General features: G+C 41.7%; 1 protein-coding gene across 1 annotated transcript in view; it reads right to left on the bottom strand.

Annotated features, from left to right (window-relative positions):
* The window catches only part of tiam2a (TIAM Rac1 associated GEF 2a), a 214,871-nt gene that overhangs the window by 108,754 nt on the left and 82,368 nt on the right, over positions 1 to 23,749 (bottom strand). Inside the window, 2 exon segments of the mRNA XM_072507711.1 lie at positions 11,555 to 11,716; positions 23,260 to 23,304. Of these exon segments, the coding sequence (XP_072363812.1) occupies positions 11,555 to 11,716; positions 23,260 to 23,304 (207 nt within the window).

A 23,749-nucleotide genomic window follows, 5' to 3' on the forward strand; every position in this document is an offset into this window, starting at 1 on the left:
ATGGTACAGGAGACCATTCAACCGGGGGGGGGGGGGGGGCTAAAAGACAAGTGCTGTATTGTTCTATGTTCTATGAAGGGAATGCTATAATTAGAGAAGCTGATAATACCCTTTTGCAAGCATGGCAGAATCCTGCATAGTATGTTGCCTGCCTGGTGCCAGGGTGAGGGACATCTCTAACCGGCTTGAAAGGATATTGGAGTGGGGTCGGGGATCCAGTTGTTTTAGTCCACGTTGGGACAAATAACATAGATAAGACTAGGAAAGAGGACCTGTTTAGGGATTACCAGGAACTAGGAACAAAATTAAAGAACACGTCCCTCAAGGATTATGTCTGGATTACTACCCGAGCCACGTGCAAATTGGCATGGGGTGAGAAAATTAGGGAAGTAAACACAAGGCTAAAGCAGTGGTGCAGAAAAGAGGGGTTCCATTTCATGGGGCACTGGCATCAGGATTGGGTATGGAGAGGATCTGCACCGTTGGAAAGGTCTCCAGTTGAACTGCGGGACCAGTGTTCTAGCAGAAAGAATAAATAGGTTGGTCACAAACATTCTAAACTAACAAATGGGGAAGGGTAAAACTACAAGAAGTATAATAGTTAATGGGAACCAAAGCAGCAGGTCAGCATGAGCGGAGAAGTTCATGGTTAATAGGATGAACTAGCAGGGCCAGTCTAACAACAGGAGGGGTAGGAATGTAAAAATGTATGGTAACTGTGGGAGTGAAAGTTGGGGATGAGGCTGAGTGTTATCAGAGATTAATAAAAGGAGGTCAGAATGTGTGAAAAGCACAATGTACAAGAAAATCATGCAAGGGAAAGACGTAGGACACATTTAAAAGTCTTGTACCTAAATCCACGCTGTATTCGGATTAGGTTCAATGAGCTGACGGCACAATTAAGAGACAAATAGGTATGATTTGGTGGGGATTACTGAAACATGGTTGCAGGGGGACCGGGATTGGAAGTTGAATGTCCAAGGGTACTCAGTATTCCGAAAGGATAGGCAGGTGGAACAGGAGGTGGACCTGCTTTATTGGTTAAAGATGACATCAATGCTGTGTTAAGTGGGCAGCACGGTAGCATAGTGGTTAGCACAATTGCTTCACAGTTCCAGGGTCCCAGGTTCGATTCCCGGCTTGGATCACTGTCTGTGCGGCGTCTGCCCGTTCTCCCAGTGTGTGCGGGGGTTTCCTCGGGTGCTCCGGTGCCTCCCACAATCCAAATATGTACAGGTTAGGTGGATTGGCCATGCTAGAATTGCCCTTAGTGTCAAAAATGTCCCTCGTGTTGGGTGGGGCTACTGGATTACGGGGATAGGGTGGAGGTGTGGGCTTGGGTAGGGTGCTCTTTCCAAGAGCCGGTGCAGACTCGTTGGGCCGAATGGCCTCCTTCTGCACTGTAAATTCTATTTAAAATTTTAAAAAATTATATTGGCAAAAGGGCCAAAATGTTGAATCGATCTGGGTGGAAATAAAAAACAAGGTAAAAAAACTTCTTGATGGGAGTAATTTTATAGGCCTCCAAGCAATACTTCCAAAGTGGGGCATAAGAAATAATGAGGGATTCTAAGAAGGGCACTATGGTAATCATGGATGATTTTAATATGCATATTGACTGGACTAATCAAATTGGCAAGGCTAGCCTCGAGGAAGATAACAGAGTGTATGAGGGATTGTTTCTTGAAATAGTAGGTTATAGAGCCAACCAGGAAGCAGGCTATTTAGGTTTAGTATTATGTAACAAAGAAAGGGTGATAAATAGTCTTGTCGTTAAGGATCCTCTTGGAAGGAGTGATCACAGCATGCTAGAATTTCAAATTCAGATTAAGCAAGAGAAGACAGAGTGCCACAGTTTTAGCGTTGGGCAGAGGTAATTATACAGGCCTGTGGAAAGAGTTGGCCCAAGTGACTGGACACCAATAATTGAGGGTAGGGCAGTTGAGGAACAATGGTAGATGTTCAGACAGATATTAATTACCTCTAAATTAAAGTGTATTCCAGAGAGGAAAAGGAATTGTGAAAGGGGGAAAAATATTCCATGGCTAAACAAGGAAGCCAAGGAAAACAAAGTCAAAAATTAGGGCATACCATACTGCAAAGACAAGTGGAGGATTGGGAGAAATAAGGTTCAGCAAAAGGCTACTGAAAAGAAAATCAAAAGAGTCAAGATGAACTGCGAAAGGAAACTAGCAGAAAACAAACACTGATACCAAAAGCTTCTATATGTATACAAGAGAATAGCTAAAGTAAATATTGGCTCTTTAGATGACGATACTGGTGAGGTAATAATACTCAGAGGCACTGAACCAATATTTCACCTCGGTCTTCATGGTCGAAGATAATAAAACATTTCCTAAAACTACAGTTAATGCAGAGGAACTTGGCGCAATAACCATCATTGTATTGAATAAACTAATGGCATTAAAGGCAGCTAAGTCTCTGGGAGATGCACGGTGTGATCAGGAATAGTCAGCATAACTTTGTCAGAGGGAGGTCATGTCTACCAAATGCGATTGAATTTTTTGAGCATGTGAGCAGGTATGAAGATGAGAGTAGTGCAGTTGATGCAGTTTACATGGATTTTGGCAAAGCCTTTGACAAGGACCCACTTGGGAGACTTATAAAGAAGGCAAATGTACATAGGGTAACTTGAGAAGGTAGATTCAAAATTGTCTTAGCTGTGGGAGTCAGTGGGTAATGACGGACGGCTGCTTTAGTGACTGGCAACCAGTGTCGTACCACAGGGAGCTGTACTGGGTCCTCTAGTATTTCTCATTTATATAAACGACGTAGATGACTATGTGGGGGTAGGATCAGTAACTTTGTGGATGATTGGTCGGGTGGTTAAGTGAGGTTGAGTCTCTTGGGTTACAGGAAGATATAGAAGGCATGGCCAAATGGACAGAAAAGTGGCAGATGGATCTTAACCCTGAAAAGTGAGAGGAGATACACTTTGGAAGGAGTAATATGACAAGCAAGTATTCAATGAATGGCGTGACACTGGGAAATTCTGAGGAACAAAGGGACCTTGACGTGTTTGTCCATAGATCTAGGAAGGCAGAAGGGCAGGTTAATAGGGTGGTGAAAAAGGCCTACGGGACACTTGCTGTTATCAACCGAGGCATACAATACAAAAGCAGGAAGGTCATGCTGGAACTGACATGTGAGGCCACAGCTGGAGTGTGGCTGTGTGCAATTCTGGTCAACACATTACAGGAAGGATGTGATTGCACTGGAGGGGGTGCAGAGGCAATTCACCAGGATTTTGCCAGGTATGGAACATTTCAATTATGACGCGAGGTTGGATAGACATGGGTTGTTTTCGATGGAGCAGAGGAGATTGAGGGACGACCTGACCGAGGTGTGCAAGATTATGAGGGGCATGGACAGGGAACAGCTGTGCCCCTTAATTGAAAGGTCAGTTATGAGGGGACACAAGTTCACGGTGAGGGGCAGGAGGTTTAGGGGGAATTTGAGGATTGTTTTTTTTTTACCCAGAGGGTGGTGATGATCTGGAATGCACTGCCTGGGAGGGTGGTCGAGGCTGGTTGCCTCACATCCTTTAACATGTACCTGGATGAACACTTGGCATGTCATAACATTCAAAGCTACGGGCCAAATGCTGGCAAATGGAATTAGTAGGCAGGTCAGGTTTTTTTCATGCATCGGTGCAGGTGCGATGGGCCGAAGGGCCTCTTCTGCGCTGTATTATTCTGTGCTTCTGTGACCTGATGGCCTGCACTCGCGTATTAAGGGAGGTGGCAGCAGAAATAGTGGATGCATTGGTTATGCAATTTCAGAATTCCCTGGATTCTGGAAGGGTCCCATTGGATTGGAAACATGCAAATGTGACGTCGCTATTCAAAAAGGGAGAGTCAAAGTAGAAAACTATAGACCGGTTAGCTTGACCTCCGTGGTGGGGAAGTTGCTGGAATTAATTATTTGGAAAGACAAAGTTCAATCCACCAGTGTCAGCATGGTTTTATGAAGGGGAAGACATGCTTGACAAACCTCCGAGAGTTCTTTGAGGATGTATCCAGCAAGGTGGATAAGGGGGAAGCTGTGGATGTAGTATATCTAGCCTTCCAGAAGGCATTTGATAAGGTATCGCATAAAAGGCTGACCCACAAGGTGAGATTGCAGTGGACTGGGGATAGAGTACCAGATTAGTTTGAGAATTGGCTGACTTGACAGAAAGGAGGAACGGAATAAATGGGCCCCTCTCTGGCCGGTGAACTCTAACTAGCGGGGTGCCACAGGGATCATTCCTCCGACCTCAATTGTTCACAATCTATATAAATGATCTGCAAGCCGAGACAGAGTGTAACATAACACAATTTGAAGATGATACTAAAATAGGCAGTCAAGAGAAGATAAAGAGTTTACTGACAGATATAGATAGGCTATGAGATTGGGCCAAAATTTGGCAGATGGAGTTTAATGTAGATATATGTGAGGTTATCCACTTTGACCGAAAAAAATAAAAAAGCAAATTATCAAAATGGAAAGCAGATTCAAACAGTCTAGGCAGAGAGATCTGGGTGTCTTTGTTTATGAATTGCATTAAGTCGGTATGCAGCCACAGCATGTAATTAAAAAGCCAAATGAATGCCTGGAGTGTTACAGGTAAAACGGATGAGTTAAGGGCGAGGGTTGACACGTGGAATTATGAAATAGTATCCTTCACAGAGACGTGGTTGAGGGAGGGGCAGGATTGGCAGCTTAACATCCCGGGATATAGAATCTTCAAGAGGGACAAGGGTGGGAGCAAAAGAGGGGGAGGCATTGCACTATTAGTTAAGGACTCAATTACTGTATTAAGGAGAATTAGGGGTGGCGATAAATGAAGCTTTGCGGGTAGAGCTTAGGAATAAAAAAGGGACAGCTTTTTGCTCGGGATTTATTATAGACCCCCAGATAGCCAGCAGGAAATTGAGGAACAAATAAGTGAGCAATTTTGATAGAGATTAGTGGTTAGTTGCAGATAAGATAGATAAAATGTTTAATAAAGAAATCCTGGTTGGAAAAATCCATTAATCTTTAAAAGTATTTAACCAAATCAAAATATATTAACCATGAGTGAGGAAAAAGCGAGCTCGCTGCGAACTGATCAGATAAGACACACCATTCTCACATTTTGCAAGTTGTTCGAAGACTGCTAGCGAATGCAAGGCCAAATAGCAGAAAAGACCCTTTGTGTTATGGAAAACTGGGCTGACATCCCAGTTCCGTTTCGATGGTAACGACTGATCAGCCCATAGTGGTAATTTCTTACGGGAAATGTGTTTCGCTCAGACTATCATGGAAAATTACCACAAATCGTTTATCTCTTAAATTTGACAGAAAAACACTTAGGTTGAATTAAGTGCATTATAAATTAGTTTAAAACCAATCACAGCTGTAAATAGGACGAAACTTTAAAGATAGTAATCTCCTTAAAAAGTTCAGTTGTCGGGATGAGAAACCACCCGTTTTCTACTCCAGAATCATTCTTATCTAATCTCTGAAACCTATTCTCTTGCTTACTTTGCAAATCGCCAGGTTTCTTTTGTTTAAATTATTCAGTCCTTTTTAATAGTGTGTATTTGATTTGAAGAATTACCAAGTTGTATTTTAGAACTCAACCACTGTATTTGCTAAAGACAATCGATCGGACTAGCTTGTTGCCGGGCTAGTTGGAACTTCCTAAATTCTGTATTGAAAAATAAACTAAATAGAACTAAAGCTGACAAATAAAGTTTCAAATAACTTTATCAAGAAGCGCAGGCTGGAATTTCTGTTATTTGGGAACTAAGAAGGGATAACGCATATCCAGGGTTTTGAATAGACACAGAGATCCATCAATATTTGCAGAAGTGTGTAAATTAATAATAGGGTGATTATAGTGGGTGATTTCAACTTTCCCAACATTTACTGGGATAATCATGGTGTTAAGGGCTCAGATGGAGCGGAGTTCATAAAATGTACACAGGAGAACTGTCAACATGTGGAGGGGCCAACAAGGGATGGTGCAGTGCTAGAGTTAATTCTGGGGAACAAAGCCGGACAGGTGGTTGATGTGATGGTGGGGAGCATTTTAGTGATAGAAACCACAACATGGTGCAATTTAAGTTTGTTACGGACAAAGAAATATACAAATTGCAGAGATTGGATTGGTGGAGAGCAGACTTTAGTAAAACAAGACAGGATCTGGCCACGGTAGATTGGAACAAGTTACTGGTGGGAAGATCTACAGAAGAGAATTGGAGGATGTTCAAAGAGGAAATGAGGAGGGCACAGGCCCAATATATTCCCTCTAATAGGAAGGAGTAACAAGCCCAGAGAACCATGTATGATCAGAGTTTTCCAGACTACAATGAGAAGGAAGAGAGACGCTTTTAATAAATACAAGGGGAGCAAATCAACAGAGGCATCAGTGGTGTACAGAAAGTGCAGGATGGAGCTTAAGAAAAAATTAGGAGAGCAAAGAGGGGATATGAGAAATCTCTAGCTGGTAAAATTAGGGAAAATCCCAAGATATTCTATAAGTATATCAATGGGAAGAGGATAACTAGGGAAAAAGTAGGGCCCATTAGGGACCATGGTGGAATCGGTGGGTGGTAAGGGAATGCAGCGGTTTCCCTTAGTTGAAGGTTTGTTTACATGTGGAAACAAGTTCAAGGTGAGTGAAGGGAGGTTCAGGGGGGATTTGAGGAAATACTTTTTTACCCAGAGGGTGGTGATGGTCTGGAACCGCACTGCCCGGGAGGGTGGTAGAGACGGGCTGCCTCACATCCATTATAAAGTACCTGGATGAGCACTCGTCACGTCTTAACAATTGAGGCGATGGGCCAAGTGCTGGCAAATGGGATTAGGATTGGCAGATCAGGTGCCTTTCATGCGTCGGTGCAGACTCAATGGGCCGAAGGGCTTTTTCTGCCCTGTATTTTTCTGTGATTCTGTGAATAGCATTTATAGCAAAAGGACTGGAGTATAAAAGTAGAGACGTGTTGTTGTCATTTTATAGGGTGTTGTTGCAACCACATCTGGAGTAGTGTGTCCAGTTTTGGTCTTCTTATTTGAGGAAGGATGTGGTGGCATTGGAGGCAGTTCAGATTCCAGGGATGAAAGGGTTGACGTATGAGGAGAGATTAAGCCATTTGGACTTATACTCGTGGGAGTTTAGAAGGATGAGAGGGGATCTGATTGAGGTATAGAAGATACTAAAAGGGATTGATAAAGTAAACATACACCTTTGTAGGGCAATCTAGAATCAGAGGTCACAGATATAGGTTGAGAGGTGGTAGATTTAGAACTGAGATGAGGAACTACTTTTCACAGAGGGTGGTAAATTTGTGGAACTCGCTGCCCCATAGTGCGGTGGAATCGGAGTCATTAAATGGTTTCAAGGAAGTGATAAATATATTTCTAGTTTAAAAAACGGGTTAAAGGGATATGGGGAACAGGTGGGGAGGTGGATCTGAGACCACGAAGAGACCAGCCATGATCTGATCGAATGGCAGAGCAGGCTCAAAGGGCTGAATTGCCTACTTCTGCTCCTAATTCTAATGTTCCTATGTAAAATTGATATTGAGAGAGGACTTGACTTATCTGGACACTGCAATTAATATTCAGGGAGCCATAAACGAAGAGCTCAATGTGAGAACAGGTAATGCAAATCAACTTTCAACCAACTGAAGATGATTTGGGGAAATAAAAAGTTCTCTGTTAAAACAAAGCTCAGGCTCTAAAATGTAAATGTGCTATCCGCTCTCCTATATGATTTATTATTGTCACATGTATTCGTATACAGTGAAAAGTATTGTTTCTTGCGTGCTATACAGACAATGCATAACGTACATAGGGAAGGAAGGAGAGATGACAGGATGTAATATTACAGTCATAGTAAGGGTGCGAGAAACGATCAACTTAATACGAGGCAGGTCCATTCAAAAGTCTGATGGCAGCAGGGAAGAAGCTGTTCTTGAGTCGGTTGGTACGTGACCTTAAACTTTTGTAATTTTTCCTGACGGAAGAAGGTGGCATAGAGTATGCCCGGGGTGCATGTGTGGGGTCCTTAATTATGCTGGCTGCCTTTCCGAGGCAGCGGGAATTATAGACAGAGTCAATGGATGGGAGGCTGGTTTGCGTGATGGACTGGGCTACATTCACAACCTTTTGTAGTTTCCTGCAGTCTTGGGCAGAGCAGGAACCATACCAAGCTGTGATACAACCAGAAAGAATGCTTTCAATGATGCATCTATATGGTCGTGAAACTTGGAGCTTGAAAACCTGCCCAGAAAAGAAACTGGATGCTTTGATACCAGATGAGCTCAAAGAATTCTCGGCACTCGGTGGAGGTATTTTATACCCAACACTGAAGTAACAAAAGAACAGCCTCCAGTTTCATTCACTGGCAGTTAAAACAAAAGGCACAGCTGACTTGGCCATGCCACCTGACTTGCGTCATTGCAACCAGCCCATTACTTCATATAATGCAGGGATTTTCCAACTCGGGGTCGAGACCTGTGGGTTGGTGTCGGGAGGGTCACAAAGTGATCAGTCGCGGCATTCCTTATTGCAGGAGAAGCATCCAACAGCTGCGATCGACATGTAATAATGCTGACTGCAACTTGCCTTTAAATACAAATGATGGAGTATTCCCGCCAGAAGCGGTGGCAGAGAGAAAGTCACGAACGCGGCACTACACTGACGCGCGCCCTATACATTTGTGATTTGGGCACAAAATCACGAAGGAGATATTCCTTCATTTGTAGCTGCCAGCAAGCAAGCAACAGAACTGTGTGAAATACTGAAGATGGGTCATTTTGTAATAAAGAAGAGGGGGCCGGAGTCACAAATAGGCCAGATCTCACAACTGAATCTGGAGAGAGCTTCACAGGAGATTCCAGAGAAGGACAAAGCAGAGCTGGTGTAAGCTGTATGCAGAGCTTGTGCGCTTCTGGTGAACACCCAAAGAAAAGGCTGAAGTTGGGTACAAATCAGTCTAAAATAATTTATTATCATAGAGTTTACAGAGCTGAAGGAGGCCATTCAGCCCATCGAGTCTGCACCGGTTCTTGGAAAGAGCACCCTACCCAAGGTCAACACCGCCACCCTATCCCCATAACCCCACGGGCAATTTTGGACACTAAGGGCAATTTATCATGGCCAATCCACCTAACCCGCACATCTTTGGACTGTGGGAGGAAACCGGAGCACCCGGAGGAAACCCACGCACACACGGGGAGGATGTGCAGACTCCGCACAGACAGTGACTCAAGCCAGAATCGAACCTGGGACCCTGGAGCTGTGAAGCAATTGTGCTATCCACAAGGCTACCGTGCTGCCCCAAATTATTGAGGTGTGGCTTTCTTAATTGTGCCAATGAAAATCAAGATGCAAAGTCCATGTGTGTTATATGCAGACAGGTACTGGTAAATTAAAGTTTGAACCCCTCAAAACTTCAAAGGCATGATGAGTTTGAATGATTTTTTTCAAAGGATGCAGCAAGAACTTAAATCGTCAGCTGAGGTCCTGAGCAGAAATGCAGTATTGAATGACAAAGCAACTGAGATTGTGAGGATTAAGCAGGTTCATAGAACATAGTGCAGAAGGAGGCCATTTTGCCCATCGAGTCTGCACCGACCCACATCACCCTATCCCCGTAACCCAATAACCACTCCTACCCTTTTTGGACACTAAGGGCAATTTAGCATGGCCAATCCACCTAACCTGCACATCTTTGGACTGTGGGAGGAAACCGGAGCACCCGGAGGAAACCCACGCAGACATGGGGAGAATGTGCAGACCCCGCATTGTGACCCAGCGGGGAATCGAACCTGGGACCCTGGCGCTGTGAAGCCACAGTGCTATCCACTTGTGCTATCTATCATGCTTCACCTGTTACATTAAAGATAAGAAATAATGGTGGGCCACGAAGGTCATCCCATGTAGGCCATGAAGAATGGCTGGCCTGGGTTGCAAAGGTCAACCGGCATTGGTCCCGAATGTTAGCCAGTTGTTAAAAGTGGGTCCCGGAAATAAAAGATTGAAAAACACTCGTATAGTGGACCAACTGGACATAGAAAAGGAAAAACCCAAGATGAACCGGTGCTAGAGATTGCTAGAGTGACATGACAACAGCAGAGGATGGGATACATCTGCCTCATGCGTCTCTAAGCACAGGAGCTACTAAGTCTATGTCAAAGTCAGCAGATATCAGGAGTACCATTCCCATACTCTGTAGCCCATTTTACCACAGGTTCAGGGCACTGGGCGGTGCATCATAGCAAGCTGATCACTTTCTTTCAATGATGCAGATGGATATACAGCAAAGCAAGTATGAAAACACAGAAAAAAACTGCGTCCTTTCCAAAAGCACATTATAAAATGCAGGCACAGGTTATGCCCTTTTTGGCAGCACGGTAGCATTGTGGATAGCACAATTGCTTCACAGCTCCAGGGTCCCAGGTTCGATTCTGGCTTGAGTCACTGTCTGTGCGGAGTCTGCACATCCTCCCTGTGTGCGCGTGGGTTTCCTCCGGATGCTCCGGTTTCCTCCCACAATCCAAAGATGTGCAGGTTAGGTGGATTGGCCATGATAAATTGCCCTTAGTGTCCAAAATTGCCCTTAGTGTTGGGTGGGATTACTGGGTTATGGGGATAGGGTGGAGGTGTTGACCTTGGGTAGGGTGCTCTTTCCAAGAGCCGGTGCAGACTCGATGGACCGAATGGCCTCCTTCTGCACTGTAAATTCTATGATGTTTTAGTGATGGACGAGAGGAGTTAACTGGAAAGAGGAGGAGGTAATCAACACTATAGTCAGTCTCCAGAAACATTGCTGTACTGAGTACTATTTTTCTTGAATTAAAATGGTAAATATTAGTCTCAATCCAGAAGGAAATAAGATGTTGTATTTTAACAAAGTTATTGTGCATACAATGGTGAAATTTGGAATAGATTTTAGACCACACATACCATGAATTGAGTTGTTCTGTTTAATGCAATTCTAGGAATTCTTTCAGTCAATCATTACTGAGCCAAATGAAAAAACACATGAAAAAACACCCATGTGCAGTTATATTTTAGAAGTTCACTACAAAAACATTTTTTTCTCCCACTTATTTCTGATTGTTTTAAACTTCATAGTTGTTTTCCATTTTTAAATTATTGCAAATTTCCTACAGACTCCAGCATCATTATCAGGACCTGCTATGATCATCTGGTCAGAGGCCCAGTATTTGTCACTGCTAGTTTTCCTTGCGTTGGAATTCACTTTTCATCAAGTTGCTGTGGTCTAATCAGAAGTTCAGTTGAAAACTAGTAAATTTCAAATTGCACTAAGAAAATTAATGATTGATCAAAACTTAAGATTCAAATTCTAAATTATCCGAGCTTTAGCTGGGCTATATTTGATAAATAAATGGATCAGTCGGTATGGTTCAATTACAAAAATAGTACCAGCTAAGCTGGACTCATTAAACTCATATGACTTCTAAAAAGAATAACATTATTTTATTACTGTGTACTAAATCAACATACATTATACAGACTGAAGAAAAACACATACCTTATCATCAGCAGGACACTTGTACAAGTTTTGGAAAGTTGTATTGATGTTCTTGCAAAATCTGGGCGCAAACACGTCCTTTTCTGGACCAAACTGATGACGAGACTGACGCACAATTGAGTCGATAACATACAGCCCTGGGACTTTGTATTCTGGTTTACACTGCAAATATATATTTAAATACAAATGAAGGTGACGTCCAATTTACTTTGGAGTTTTATAGTTATCTGCAACGCTGATATGTACACTAGAAAAGTGTCAGGAATGGAATGACGTTTTTAAGTCCATGACTCTCCACCTGGTGTGTTTTCAATTTTATTTGTCCCACCCAAAATAGCTGCTAGCCGAAGTTGAATACTTTCTTATACAGGGGGGGGGGGGGGGGAAACAGGTAAATTGCAGCATAGATTCCCATAAGCAGCTTAAAAGTTGAAGACCCTTCAGAGCAAACCACCTTTCTGTACTCTTAGCTAGAGCTTTTTAAAAAAAGAGGGGGAAATGTAACAAACCAAAGGCTCGTCTTTAAAAAATACTAACACGTTAATACCTGTAGCAAATGAATAGAAAAGTCAATTAAATTGGAAAAGATTTTTTTTAAAGTGCTTCTGCATTGAAGGCAAAAAATATTCCACACTGCTGCTGCTGATCACATCATTTTGTTCTCATGTATGGAATTTTTCCCTGCATTAAAATTATACCACAGTAATTTGATATTATTCCTGAGTAACAACTTTTTGTTTTTAGTATCTACAACGCTCCTGCAGTAGTAATGTTATGCTTCCCATCTGAAAACATTAATGTAAAGTGATTGAAAGATTTGTTGAGAGAATTACAACTGCCTAATACGGATTTGCATCATGGTGATAGTCAAATAACAGCAGGTTGCAGCATAACAGAAAAGCTAGTGAAGTAAAATGGGGCTCTCTCTTGGAGTGCTTAATGTGGGCAAAATTAATTTTAAATTTTGGGCATCTGAACAGAGGAAAAACAGATTTGGTAAATTTTGCCATGTTTGTAAGTATGGAACAATTTTTAAGTTTGACTATAATGAAACAGTAAAACTTTGAATTAATTTGTTCTACTTATTTTCCAGGACATTGCTCACGTGATAGTCCAGGGCTAATCATAATATCGGTGTTTTTCTGAGAACACGCACGAAAAGATTCAAAAACAGCTTCTTCCCCGCCAATACAAAACTCCTAAACGATCCTCTTATGGATTGATCTGATTACTACTACACTCCTGTATGCTTCACCCGATGCCGGTGCCTATGTATTTACATTGTGTACCTTGTGTTGCCCCATTACCTATTTTCTTTTCATGTACCAAATGATCTGTTTGAGCTGCACACACAAAAATACTTTTCACTCTACCCTGGTACACGTGACAATAAACAAATCCAATGTATGCTACGCTTTTTCAGTAATGGGGTGCAGTGTCTATTAATTTATTTTCCCTTACTCACACTTTACTCTCTCTTTTCATTTCCTTGTCTCCCGGCTCTCACAATTCATGTTTGTCTTTATTTCTTGCAACTACATTTTTTACAATAATATTAATTGATGGAATTCAGTTTTAAGCTGGTGACAAAACAAACTAATTGAAAAATTAGTTAAATGAAAGGAACTTTAAGAGCGGAGGCCAAGCTACTGCTATGTCACCTTTAACATAAAAAGCCAAAGGCACTTCCCAGGAGCATTGAAATACGAAATACGCACACCAAGTCAGATAAGGAGATATTAGGTCAGCAGGTTTTGAGGAGCGTCTTAAGGGACGAAAATGAGGTAGTGACAGAGAGATGTAGGGAGGTTATGTGAGATTTTATGGCCGAAGCAACTGAAGTCACAGCCACCAGTGGTAGACAAACTAAAATTGACGATACTCAAGAGGTCAGAATCACGGAGAATCACAGAATTGTTACAGCACAGAAGGCAACCATTTGGCCCATCGTGCCTCTGCCAGGTCTCCATAGTTCCACTCCGTCTTCTCATCGTAGCCCTTCAAAATCCTCCTTTTCAGATAACAATCAAACTGCCTCTTGAATGCGTCTATCTCGGAGGGTTGTGGGTCTGGAGGAAATTGCAGGGATTGGGTTAGGTGTCACGGAGAGATTTGGAAACAAGAATTAGAATTTAAAAATCAAAATGGTGCTTGAGCGGAGGCCACTGAAAGTCAGCGCACACAGGGGTGACTGTGAACAAGATCTGCTGTGAGTTTTGGATGACCTCAAGTTTCCAGAGGGTAGGATATGGGAGACCAGCCAGGAATACATTGGAATATTCAAGACAGAGGTACCAAAGTCATGAATCAGGGTTTCAGCAGCAGATGAGCTGTGGCTAACTAACTAAATGAACGATGACCAAATGTGAAAAATAGAGGCACTGTAGATCAAAATCGTCAAGATTCTGCTTAGCTTGAATGCAATGACTGCTCATTGATGTTGACAGACAGGTAAAGAAAGTACAGGAAAATAAAGAAAGACAATGCAAACCTTTAAAATACAGAAAGGTTCATAGGAGCAAACAGGAAGAATAAGGAAGTGTACAGATCTAAAGAAAATTAGAAAATTAAAGAAAAACTGTTACTTTTTTTGTGTTTGCTACAAAAGAAACTTTATGTAATCTCCAGATATCCCAAAGCATTTTAGAGCCAACAAAGCATTTTTTGAAGGGCAGTCACTTGTAATATTGATTCATAAATACATAGGAGCAGGAGGAGGCCTTTTCGCCTGCTCTGCCATTCATCAAGATCATGGCTGATCATCCAACTCAATAGTCTGATCCTGCTTTCTCCCCATAGCCTTTGATCCCATTCTACCCAAGTGATATATCTAGCCACCTCTTGAATATATTCAATTAATATATTCAATAATTTAGCACCAACTACTTCCTGGGGTAATGAATTCCGCAGGCTCACCACTCTTTGGGTGAAGAAATATCTCATCGCTGTCCGAAATGGTTTACCCTGAATCCTCAGACTGTGACCCCTGGTCTGGACACACCCATCATTGGTGACATCATCGCTACATCTCCACATCTTCCCTGCATCCAATATCGGAAATGTGGCAACCAATTTGTGCATAGAAAATTCTCACAAACAGGAATGTGATATTGGCTAACAAATCTATTTTTAAATGATCAGGAGTAGCAGATTAGAGAAAATAAGACTTTATTGTTGCAGCTGAGGATTTAATAATGGCTAGGAGTTCTGGGAAGAATTCTTCTCTTAACAATATTGCTGTGATTCTTTTATAAATATTAAGAAGTTATTTACAGGACTAAAATAAAAGCAAAATGCTGTGGATGCTGAAATCGGAAAAAGCAGAAAATGCTGGAAAAACTCAGGCCTGGCAGCATCTGTGGAGAGAGTAACAATTAATGTTTTGAGTCCATGTGACTCCTCCAAGCTATACGTAATAAGCCAGTCAGAGCAATGAGGAATTGGATTGGTAAAAATTGCACTTTCAAAATGCCGATTTGGGTGAACCACAGATTTGAGCCAGGGAAGTGGGACGGAAATTTTCAGAAATGGGAGACAAAGGGGATTAAGGCACTAAAAGATTTGTTTCTTGGGGGTCAGTTTGCAGGATTGAGGGAGCAGGGAGCGAAGTAGGGGGGGGAAATGTTTAGATACATGCAGGTTCGAGATTTTGCCAGGAAGGAGATACAGAGCTTCCCGGTGGAGACGGCCTCCACATTGCTGGAGGAGGTGCTGACGCCAGGGGACTGGAGAAGGGGTAGTGTCGGCGGTTTACCGGGCTATTTTGGAAGAGAAGGCACCACTGGAAGGGATCACAACAAAGTTAGAGGAAGAGTTGGGAGAGGATATGGCGATGGGGTTCTGGTGTGAGGTGCTCTGGAGAGTGATGTGCACGAGGTTGGGGCTGATACAGCGAAGGTGGTATGTAGAGCACACCTCAAGGGCGAGGATGAGCTGGTTCTTTGAGGGGGTAGAAGATGTGTGAGAACGTTGCGGGGGGTGGGCCCTGCAAATCACATTCACATGTTTTGGTCCTGGCCCAAGCTGGAGGATTACTGGAAGGATGTGTGTTTAGGGTAATCTCTAAAGTGGTGCATGTGAAACTGGACCCGGACCCTCGGGAGGCCTTATTCGGGGTGTCAGACCGGCCGGGGTTGGAAACGGGTGCGGAGGCAGATGTTGTAGCCTTTGCCTCGTTGATTGTCCGACGGCGGATCCTGGTGGGGTGGAGAGCAACCTCTCCATCCTGTGCCCTGGTGTGGTGGGAGGGTCTATTGGAATTTTTGACTCTTGAGAAGGTTAAGTTTGAACTGAGGGGAAGGATGGAGGGGTTCTACAATTCATGGGCATTATTCATTATGCACTTTCAAGAATTGGATAACATCAAACATTAGTTTGGGGGGGGGGGGGGGGGGAAGGTATGTGTTCATGGTTACTATGGGCGATTCCTGATTTCCTTTTGTTATTTGTTTATGTTAACATGCGAGGGTTGTTTGGGGGTTGGTGGAAGGATGGGATTGTTGTTGTTGATATGGGGATTTACATTATATTCGTTACTGCTTATTGTTTATTGTTTGTGGGTGCAAATTTGGGAGAAAAAGGAGAATAAAAATATATATATTTTTTTTGTAAATTGCACTTTCGATTTCAGCCCTTTCTCAAGAGACTTTTGCTGAGATCTATTTTAACAAATTGGTAGGATTAAGTTGCATTTTTGAGCCTTAAAAACGTGACTTATTTCTACCTGTAGCAATAGAACTAAAGAATTAAGAATTACATTTGAATCATTATTTTCAAACATTGAAAATAGAAACAATCTTTACTTTTCTGATTTAGGTTTCTTCAAGTATACATAATGTATTGTGGCTTTGCTTATAGCATGTTGCAAAATACACTGTTTCAAGGACAAAATGTGCATCACATTGAAAGAGGATTCTTCATTTTCGATTGTTTCCTGAAAGATACACATTTGCCCCAACTCCAGCTGATATTATATAAAATATATTTATATATCTTTCCTATGGAGGAGCCGTTCCTATCTACACTTTCCAGAGAGCAAAGACCACAGGCAGGATTCTCCGTTTCTGAGACCAAGTGCTGACACCGACTCAGAATTCATGTACTTTCACAACAGCAAAACTGGCGCCGAACATGGATCGATTCAGCAGCTGCGGCGCCACGGCGAACACAATCAACTCCAATGAAAATGGTGCAGGATTCACCGGGTCCATGATAGGCACTCGGGAGGGTGACCAGCTGCAGCCGCATATGCACATTACACTCATCCCAGCCAACAAGATGGCACTGGTTGTGCCCAATATGAAGTGATCAAGTGTAATGGTATCGGAGTTTGCTGACAATGCAAAGTTAGGAGTGAACACAAATTTTGGGGCACATATGGTGACGACAAAGGGATATAGACAGATTAAGTGAGTGAGCAAAAAGGTTGCAGATGTAGTATAATGTCAGGGGGAAACCTAGAAAATAATAGAAAGGCATTCGGCCGTTCACATCTGCTCCGTCATTCAGCATGATCATGGCGGATCATCCAACTCAGTAACCCATTCCCACTTTTCCCCCCCATATCCTTTGATCCCTTTAGCCACAAGAGCTATATCTAACTCCTTCTTGAAAACAAACAATGTTTTGGCCTCAACTGCTTTCTGTGGTAGAAAATACCATAGGTTTACCACTCTGCGTGAAGAAATTTTTCAGTTCCGTCTTAAATGGTTTACCCATATCGTCAGACTGGGACTCCTGGTCCTGGACTCCCTCACCATCGGAAACATCCTTCCTGCATTTATTCTGTCTAGTCCTGTTATAATTTTATAGGCTATAAGATTCCCCCCTCATTCTTCCAAGGCCATTAGAAGAGTCCATTAAGGTAACATCCAGACACTCCCTTATCTACCACATTAATTACCTCTTCAAAAAGGTCAACGTGGTTCGAAAGGCAGGATTTATCCTTCACAAATCTGTGCAAGATCTCTTTGATCAGTTCATATTTGTGCAGTGTTCAATCCCTCTATCCTTCATAAGAGTCTCATAAATTTCCCACAACACATTTTATATTAATAGGCACACAAGTTCCTAGTTTATTGCTCCTTAAATAATGGAGTGATATTAGCAATTTTCCAATCCAAAGGGCCAATTCCTATATCAGGAGTTTTCAGCGATCATGGCTTGAGCCTCTAGGATTTCCTCACCTACTCTCCTATTATCATGGAGTGGAAATCGCCAATCCTTAACTTTTGTCTATCTTTTACGTCATTTCTTGGTCGTTTATTAGTCTAGTAAACACCTCCCATTGATTTATTAATTTTCTTGTATTTCAGATGCTTTATTCTCATCCTTTCCAATGAAGACTGATAAAGTGCAAGTGTTTAGCAAGTTTCCCCACAGGCAGCAGCCATTCAGTCCAAAGTCAGCAGGAGCAACTCAGCCAGTCCTGCTCCCCCATCTTTTCCTGTAGCCCTGCAAGTTATTTCTGGTCAGATAATTATCAAATACATTTTTGAAAGCCAGAATTGAATCTGCCTCCATCACACTCTCGGGCAGTTCAGTACAGATACTAACCTCCCACTGTGTAAAGATTTATTTCCATGTTGTCTTTGGTTCTCTCTCCTTAAACTGACGTTCTCTGATTCGTGACCCTTCTACCAATGGGGAGCGGTTTCCCTCGATCTACACTGTCCAGACCCCTCATGATTGAGCACCTCAATCATATCTCCTCTCAACCTTCTCTAAGGAGAACAGCACCTGCTTCTCCAATCGATCTACACAATTGAAATCTCCCACCCGTATTCTTTTCTGCACCTGCTCTAATGCCTTCACTTTCTTCCTCAAGTGTGGGGCCCAGAATTGTACAGAATATGCCATTTGGGGCTAAATTAATGCTTTATGAAGGTTCACCATAGCTTGCTTGCTTATGTACCCTATGCCTCTATTTCACCTGAGGAAGGAGCAGCGCTCCGAAAGCTAGTGACATCGAAACAAACCAGGACTTTAACCTGGTGTTGTAAAACTTCTCACTCTGCTCACCCCAGTCCAACGCCGGCATCTCCACATCTATTTATAAAGTCCAGGATCCCTTAAGCTTTCTCAGCCTGCCTTGTCACCTTCAATAATTTGCGCAACACCTTTTGAATTACATCCTTTAACTTGCATCGTCTATCTACATTTTTCTGCCATGCATCCGAATATTCCACCAGCCTACCCAGGAACTGAAATTCAATTATAGTATTTCCTATGTCTAACTTTAAAGTGCACACCTTACTTTTGGCAACCCTTTTTCTATTAACATTATGGAAATCTTTCGTGTTCTTCTTTACATTTCTCGCAGGGCTTTTCTTGTGGGTTTTTTCAGCTCTTATTACTCTTTACATTACTATTTCTTGTTCATCTCCCAATCAATTACCACCATTCTTCGAATTCGTAAATGCCCTTTCTAGCATATACGGTGCATGCCACCTCCCAAAAGGTATGTTTAAAAGAACTTAACTGAATTAACACATTACAGGCATAAGTTGGTAGCTCTCACCACTCAAACCCCTCTGATATGTTGATCCTCTCTTCTAATTTTCCCCTCTTGCAAGGCCAATCTGCATCTGTCATAGCTCTACTAACTTTAGGATGGCTGATTTTTATTCCTTTTTGCTACTTGCTAATTGAACATTTGCTCTGCCTACATTGGTGCGATTTGTTGTTAATTAAGGAATATGATTTGAGTATAAAGAGATGTGATGGTCAAACACATTCGCAAAATCATTGCATATCATGCATTTAATGTTGCTTCATGCAGAAACGGATTGCCTGCAATTACACAACAATCAAGCAAACATGACAAAGATTACTACTGCACTAAACAGGATGTTGTACTCGTTGGATTACTAACTTAAAATTAAAATGTTCAGATCTATTCAACAAGGGCTTGCGGCATCACCATTAGATCCCACTCTAAAGCAACACATGTAGATACTATAAAGTACTTCAGAATTCATAAGATAGACACATATCACAGATGCATACCCACAATATGTACTGGATAGAACAGTTTTGTGCCCAATAAAATTATTTACACAACACGATGCTCATAGATGCAAGCATGCAGTTATGTAGACAGATGCATTTTTATTTATTCATGCCCACCTACATGAATACACACATATATATCTATATATAGCTATGCTTTGACAAAGAGTCATCCAGACTCGAAACATTAGCTCCCTTCAGATGCTGTCAGACCTGCTGAGATTGTCCAGTATTTTGTATGTTTTTTATACACACACGCAGGGTGGTTTTAATGGGTCATTTTAACTTCTGTTTAGATTGTGATATGCAGTGAATTTGTGTCCAGAATATTTTTTTTGCTACAATATGCTTGGAACCTAAAAGGGGGTATGCCATATTAGACTTGGCAATAAGTGAGATTTAGCCAACAGTTGAATGCTGCACAAACATTTACCGAATTGTGACCATGATATGATAGAATTGTGATGTAGTTTTGGAAAAAGAGAAGCCAGGAAACCAACATTCTAGATTTAAGCACAGCTGGCTTTAAAGGGATGAGATAGGGTTAGTAAACTGGAAAATCATGGTAAACATGGGTAAAAAAACATCAGTGAGAAATATTCAAACAAATGTGATACAGAACCAGTTTACGCTACTAAAGGGCAAGAGCCCTGCCTTCCAAAAAGGCAGGTATGGATAACCAAGGAGGTAAGAGGCAAAGTAAAACTAAAAGAGTAAGCTTACAAAAATGAAAAAATAGCAGATTCTGGCAACTAGGCAAGATACAAATAGCAGCAACGGATGGCAAAGCACATAACAAGAGCTATTGAAAATCAATTCTGAAAATATAAATGCTGTGGTTACAAGAGAAGGTCAGAGGCTAGGAATTTTGTGGTGAGGAACTCATCCCTGCCTCCCCACCATCCATAAGGCACAAGTCAGGGAGACGATGGAATACTCTCCACTTGCCTGGATGTGAAGCTCGACACCACCCAAAACAAAGCAGCCCACTGTATCACCACTCCATCTCATCATCTGAAAAAATATTCACTCCATCAGCAACGCACATTGGCAGCAGTGTGAACTATCTACAAGTAGCACTGCAGCCACTCGCAAGCTTCCTTCAACAGCATCTTAAGACCCGCAATCTCTACCACCTGGCAGGCCAAGGGCAGAAGATGCATGGGAACACCACCAACTAGAACTATAGCACTGTTCCTCCATTGTCACTAGATCAAAATTTTGGAACTCCCTCCTGAACGGCATTGTGACTGTACCTGCAGTTCAAGAAGGCAACTCGCCACCATCTTCTCAAGAGCAATTAGAGGTGTTTTACTTACTGATACTGAATAACTGAGCACAAGAGATCATGAGGTGATATGGGGTATATTGTGGTGGTGTGTAGGAATTTAAGGCACAACTATTCTTTGCGGCAGATGCTGATTACATTTCAAAACAGTGGCCATCCACACGGATGTTTCACTTTTATAGTTGGCATACATGTCTTTTTGGGGGTATTTTTCGAGGCTTCAAAGATCGACTTATACACTGACATCTACCACAACAATGGCTGAAAATAGCCCACATGTACCATATCAAGGTTTCAGTGGTCAAGACCAGTGGAATCTTGAATATGGCAAGACTGTTACAAGTGCAAATATTTTCTCACTCTAAAAATGCACAAATTAAAATGATGAATCCCACTGCAACCAGCTTGAATACATAGCTGTTACAAAGTCTATTACATCTAGTGACGGTTTTATTCCGTCTTTAGTAATTCATTTTAGGTAATAAATTGCAAATAACATTGTTGTTTGGGAGTTAGCATACCAATTTCTGAATATTTTTACAAAAGGTCACAGCTCCTGTAGCATAACCTTCATTCTTACGGTTAATAACACAAAACCGCAGCAATGGCATTCACTTTAGTATCCATAGTATCCTTCCCGCACCACCACCAAATGCAGTACCCTCAAGTAGGCTATTTCAAAATAAAGCACCAAGCCACATAAGGATGTGGCTTGGTGCTTTATTTTGAAATATCAGAGAAGATAATGAGAAGCTTGGTTAAAGAAGTAGGTCTTAAGGAATGTCTTAAAGGAAGCTGGAGAGGAATAGAGGTTTAGAGAGGGAATTTCAAAGATTTGGTCCTTGCTACCTGAAGGTGGCCCAAGTAAATTTGGTGATGCTCAAGTGACCAAAAGAAGAGCGTAGATATTTCAGGAGGGTTGTAGATCTAGCAGGAATTATATGTAGGGAGGTACGAGGCTAAAGGTAGATTTAAAAACTATGAGAGTTTTAAAATTACAGCATTGCTTAACTGGGACTCAATGTAGATGAGCAACCATAATTAATAAATGACTAGAATTTGGTGAGTTAGGAAACAGGCAGCTGAGCCGGGGATGTCTTCGAATTATAGAGTAGAAAGTGCCACTCAGGAGTTTATTGGGAATAGTAAATTCTAGGAGGTAACAAAGAATCATGGCTTGACTAGAGTTCAGAGGACAGCAAGATGTGGAGCTTCGGTTCACTGTTTTCTCAAAGCTAGTTAAAGCAGTCCATGTAGGAATGCAGTAGGCCAACTGGTCCTTAGAACCTGCTCCGCATTCAAGATGATCTTGTTGTGGTCTCAATTCCACTTTACTGTCTGCCCCACATAACCCTGGACTCCCTTGTCTATCAAAAATCTATCCAACTCTGCGTGGAATAAATTCAATGACCAGCCTCCATTGCTTTCTGGGTAAGAGAATTTCATAGACTAAAAAAAAAATTCTACTCATCTTGGTTTTAAATGGGAGGCCTCTTTTCCGAAACTGTGTCCTCGAATTCTAGTGTCCCCCCACATGTGAAACCATCCTCCCAGTATCTACCCGGTCAAGTCCCCTCAAAAGCTTTTATGTTTCACTAAGATCACCTCTCATTCACTCCAATAGGTATAAGCCCAACCTGTTCAAATGTTCTTCACCAGATATGCCCATAATTATATAAATGAGGCAAGTGAACCTTTCTTGTGTTGCTTCTAACACAATTATACCTTTTTTCAAATGAGCCCAAAACTGTACACAGTACTCCAGATGTGGTCTTAGAAATACCCTGTACAGGTGCAGCAAAACTTTTATATTCCATTCCCCTTGCAATGATCAACAACATTCCATTTGCCTTCATCACATGTTGCACCTGCAAATTATTTTTTCTGATTCATGTACCAGGACACCTAGATTCCTCCCCATCACTGAGTTCTGCAATTTCCCCCAAAAAAGAGAAAATTGCTCTGGGCCCCAAGCTTTTATTGATTAAATTATATAAACCAGGCAGGTGTAAGAGGCAAGTCCAGGCGCATTATGCTGATACAGTTGGTGCACCAAATGTGAAGCTTGCAATATTTCTGCATGGTATCCAAAACTGAATATACTCAGCAATCTGAAATAACAAATATGAGCAATGTGCAAAAGAGCCGTCCTAAATATGGAGCTCGGAACACTGATAGGTAATGTGATTAAAAACAGGGTATTACAGACCAAGAAAATTCCAGACAAAAAAAATGGAAAGAGGATCTAAGGACTCTCATGTTGTCAGCAAGTTGCCTCAAAAACTGATTAAGATATATTATAGAATCAAAGTTTCATCTGGTATAAAATGAGTTACAAATATACCCAAGCACCCAATTAAGCACTAAAGTTTCATATATCAATTATGAACTCAATATAAATTCTTACCCTTTGAATAAACTTTTCCACACTCTGTACCACATGCTTGTAGAACTGCAATGAAAAAGAAAAAATATTATATATTTGAAGGCAAGACAGGTTAACAAACTAGTTAATAAATTATATAAAATAGTGAACCTTTTACAAAAACAGAACAAAAGTTATGCTGGAAATTCCCATCTGGGATATTGTGAGCAACTTTATGTTGAGCTTCATTGGAACATGTAGAATCAGGACGACAGTGTGGAGTGGAAGTGGTGTGAAGAATTAAAATTGCAAATGACCGAAAGCTTAGTCACACTTGCAAACTGAATGGTAATGCATCACAAAGCAGTTGCCAAATCTGCATTTGATCTCCCCAATGTAGAGGCCTAATTGTAAGCAATGGATACAGCAAACCAAAGTGACAGAAGTGCAAGTGAATTGCTGAAGACTGTGTTTGAGGCCTTCAGCTTTGGGAAGCAGATGTCAGTTTTCCTGCTCCTACAAACAAAAATAC

The sequence above is a fragment of the Scyliorhinus torazame genome, chromosome 1, assembly GCF_047496885.1.
Source record: "Scyliorhinus torazame isolate Kashiwa2021f chromosome 1, sScyTor2.1, whole genome shotgun sequence".
NCBI lineage: Eukaryota > Metazoa > Chordata > Chondrichthyes > Carcharhiniformes > Scyliorhinidae > Scyliorhinus > Scyliorhinus torazame.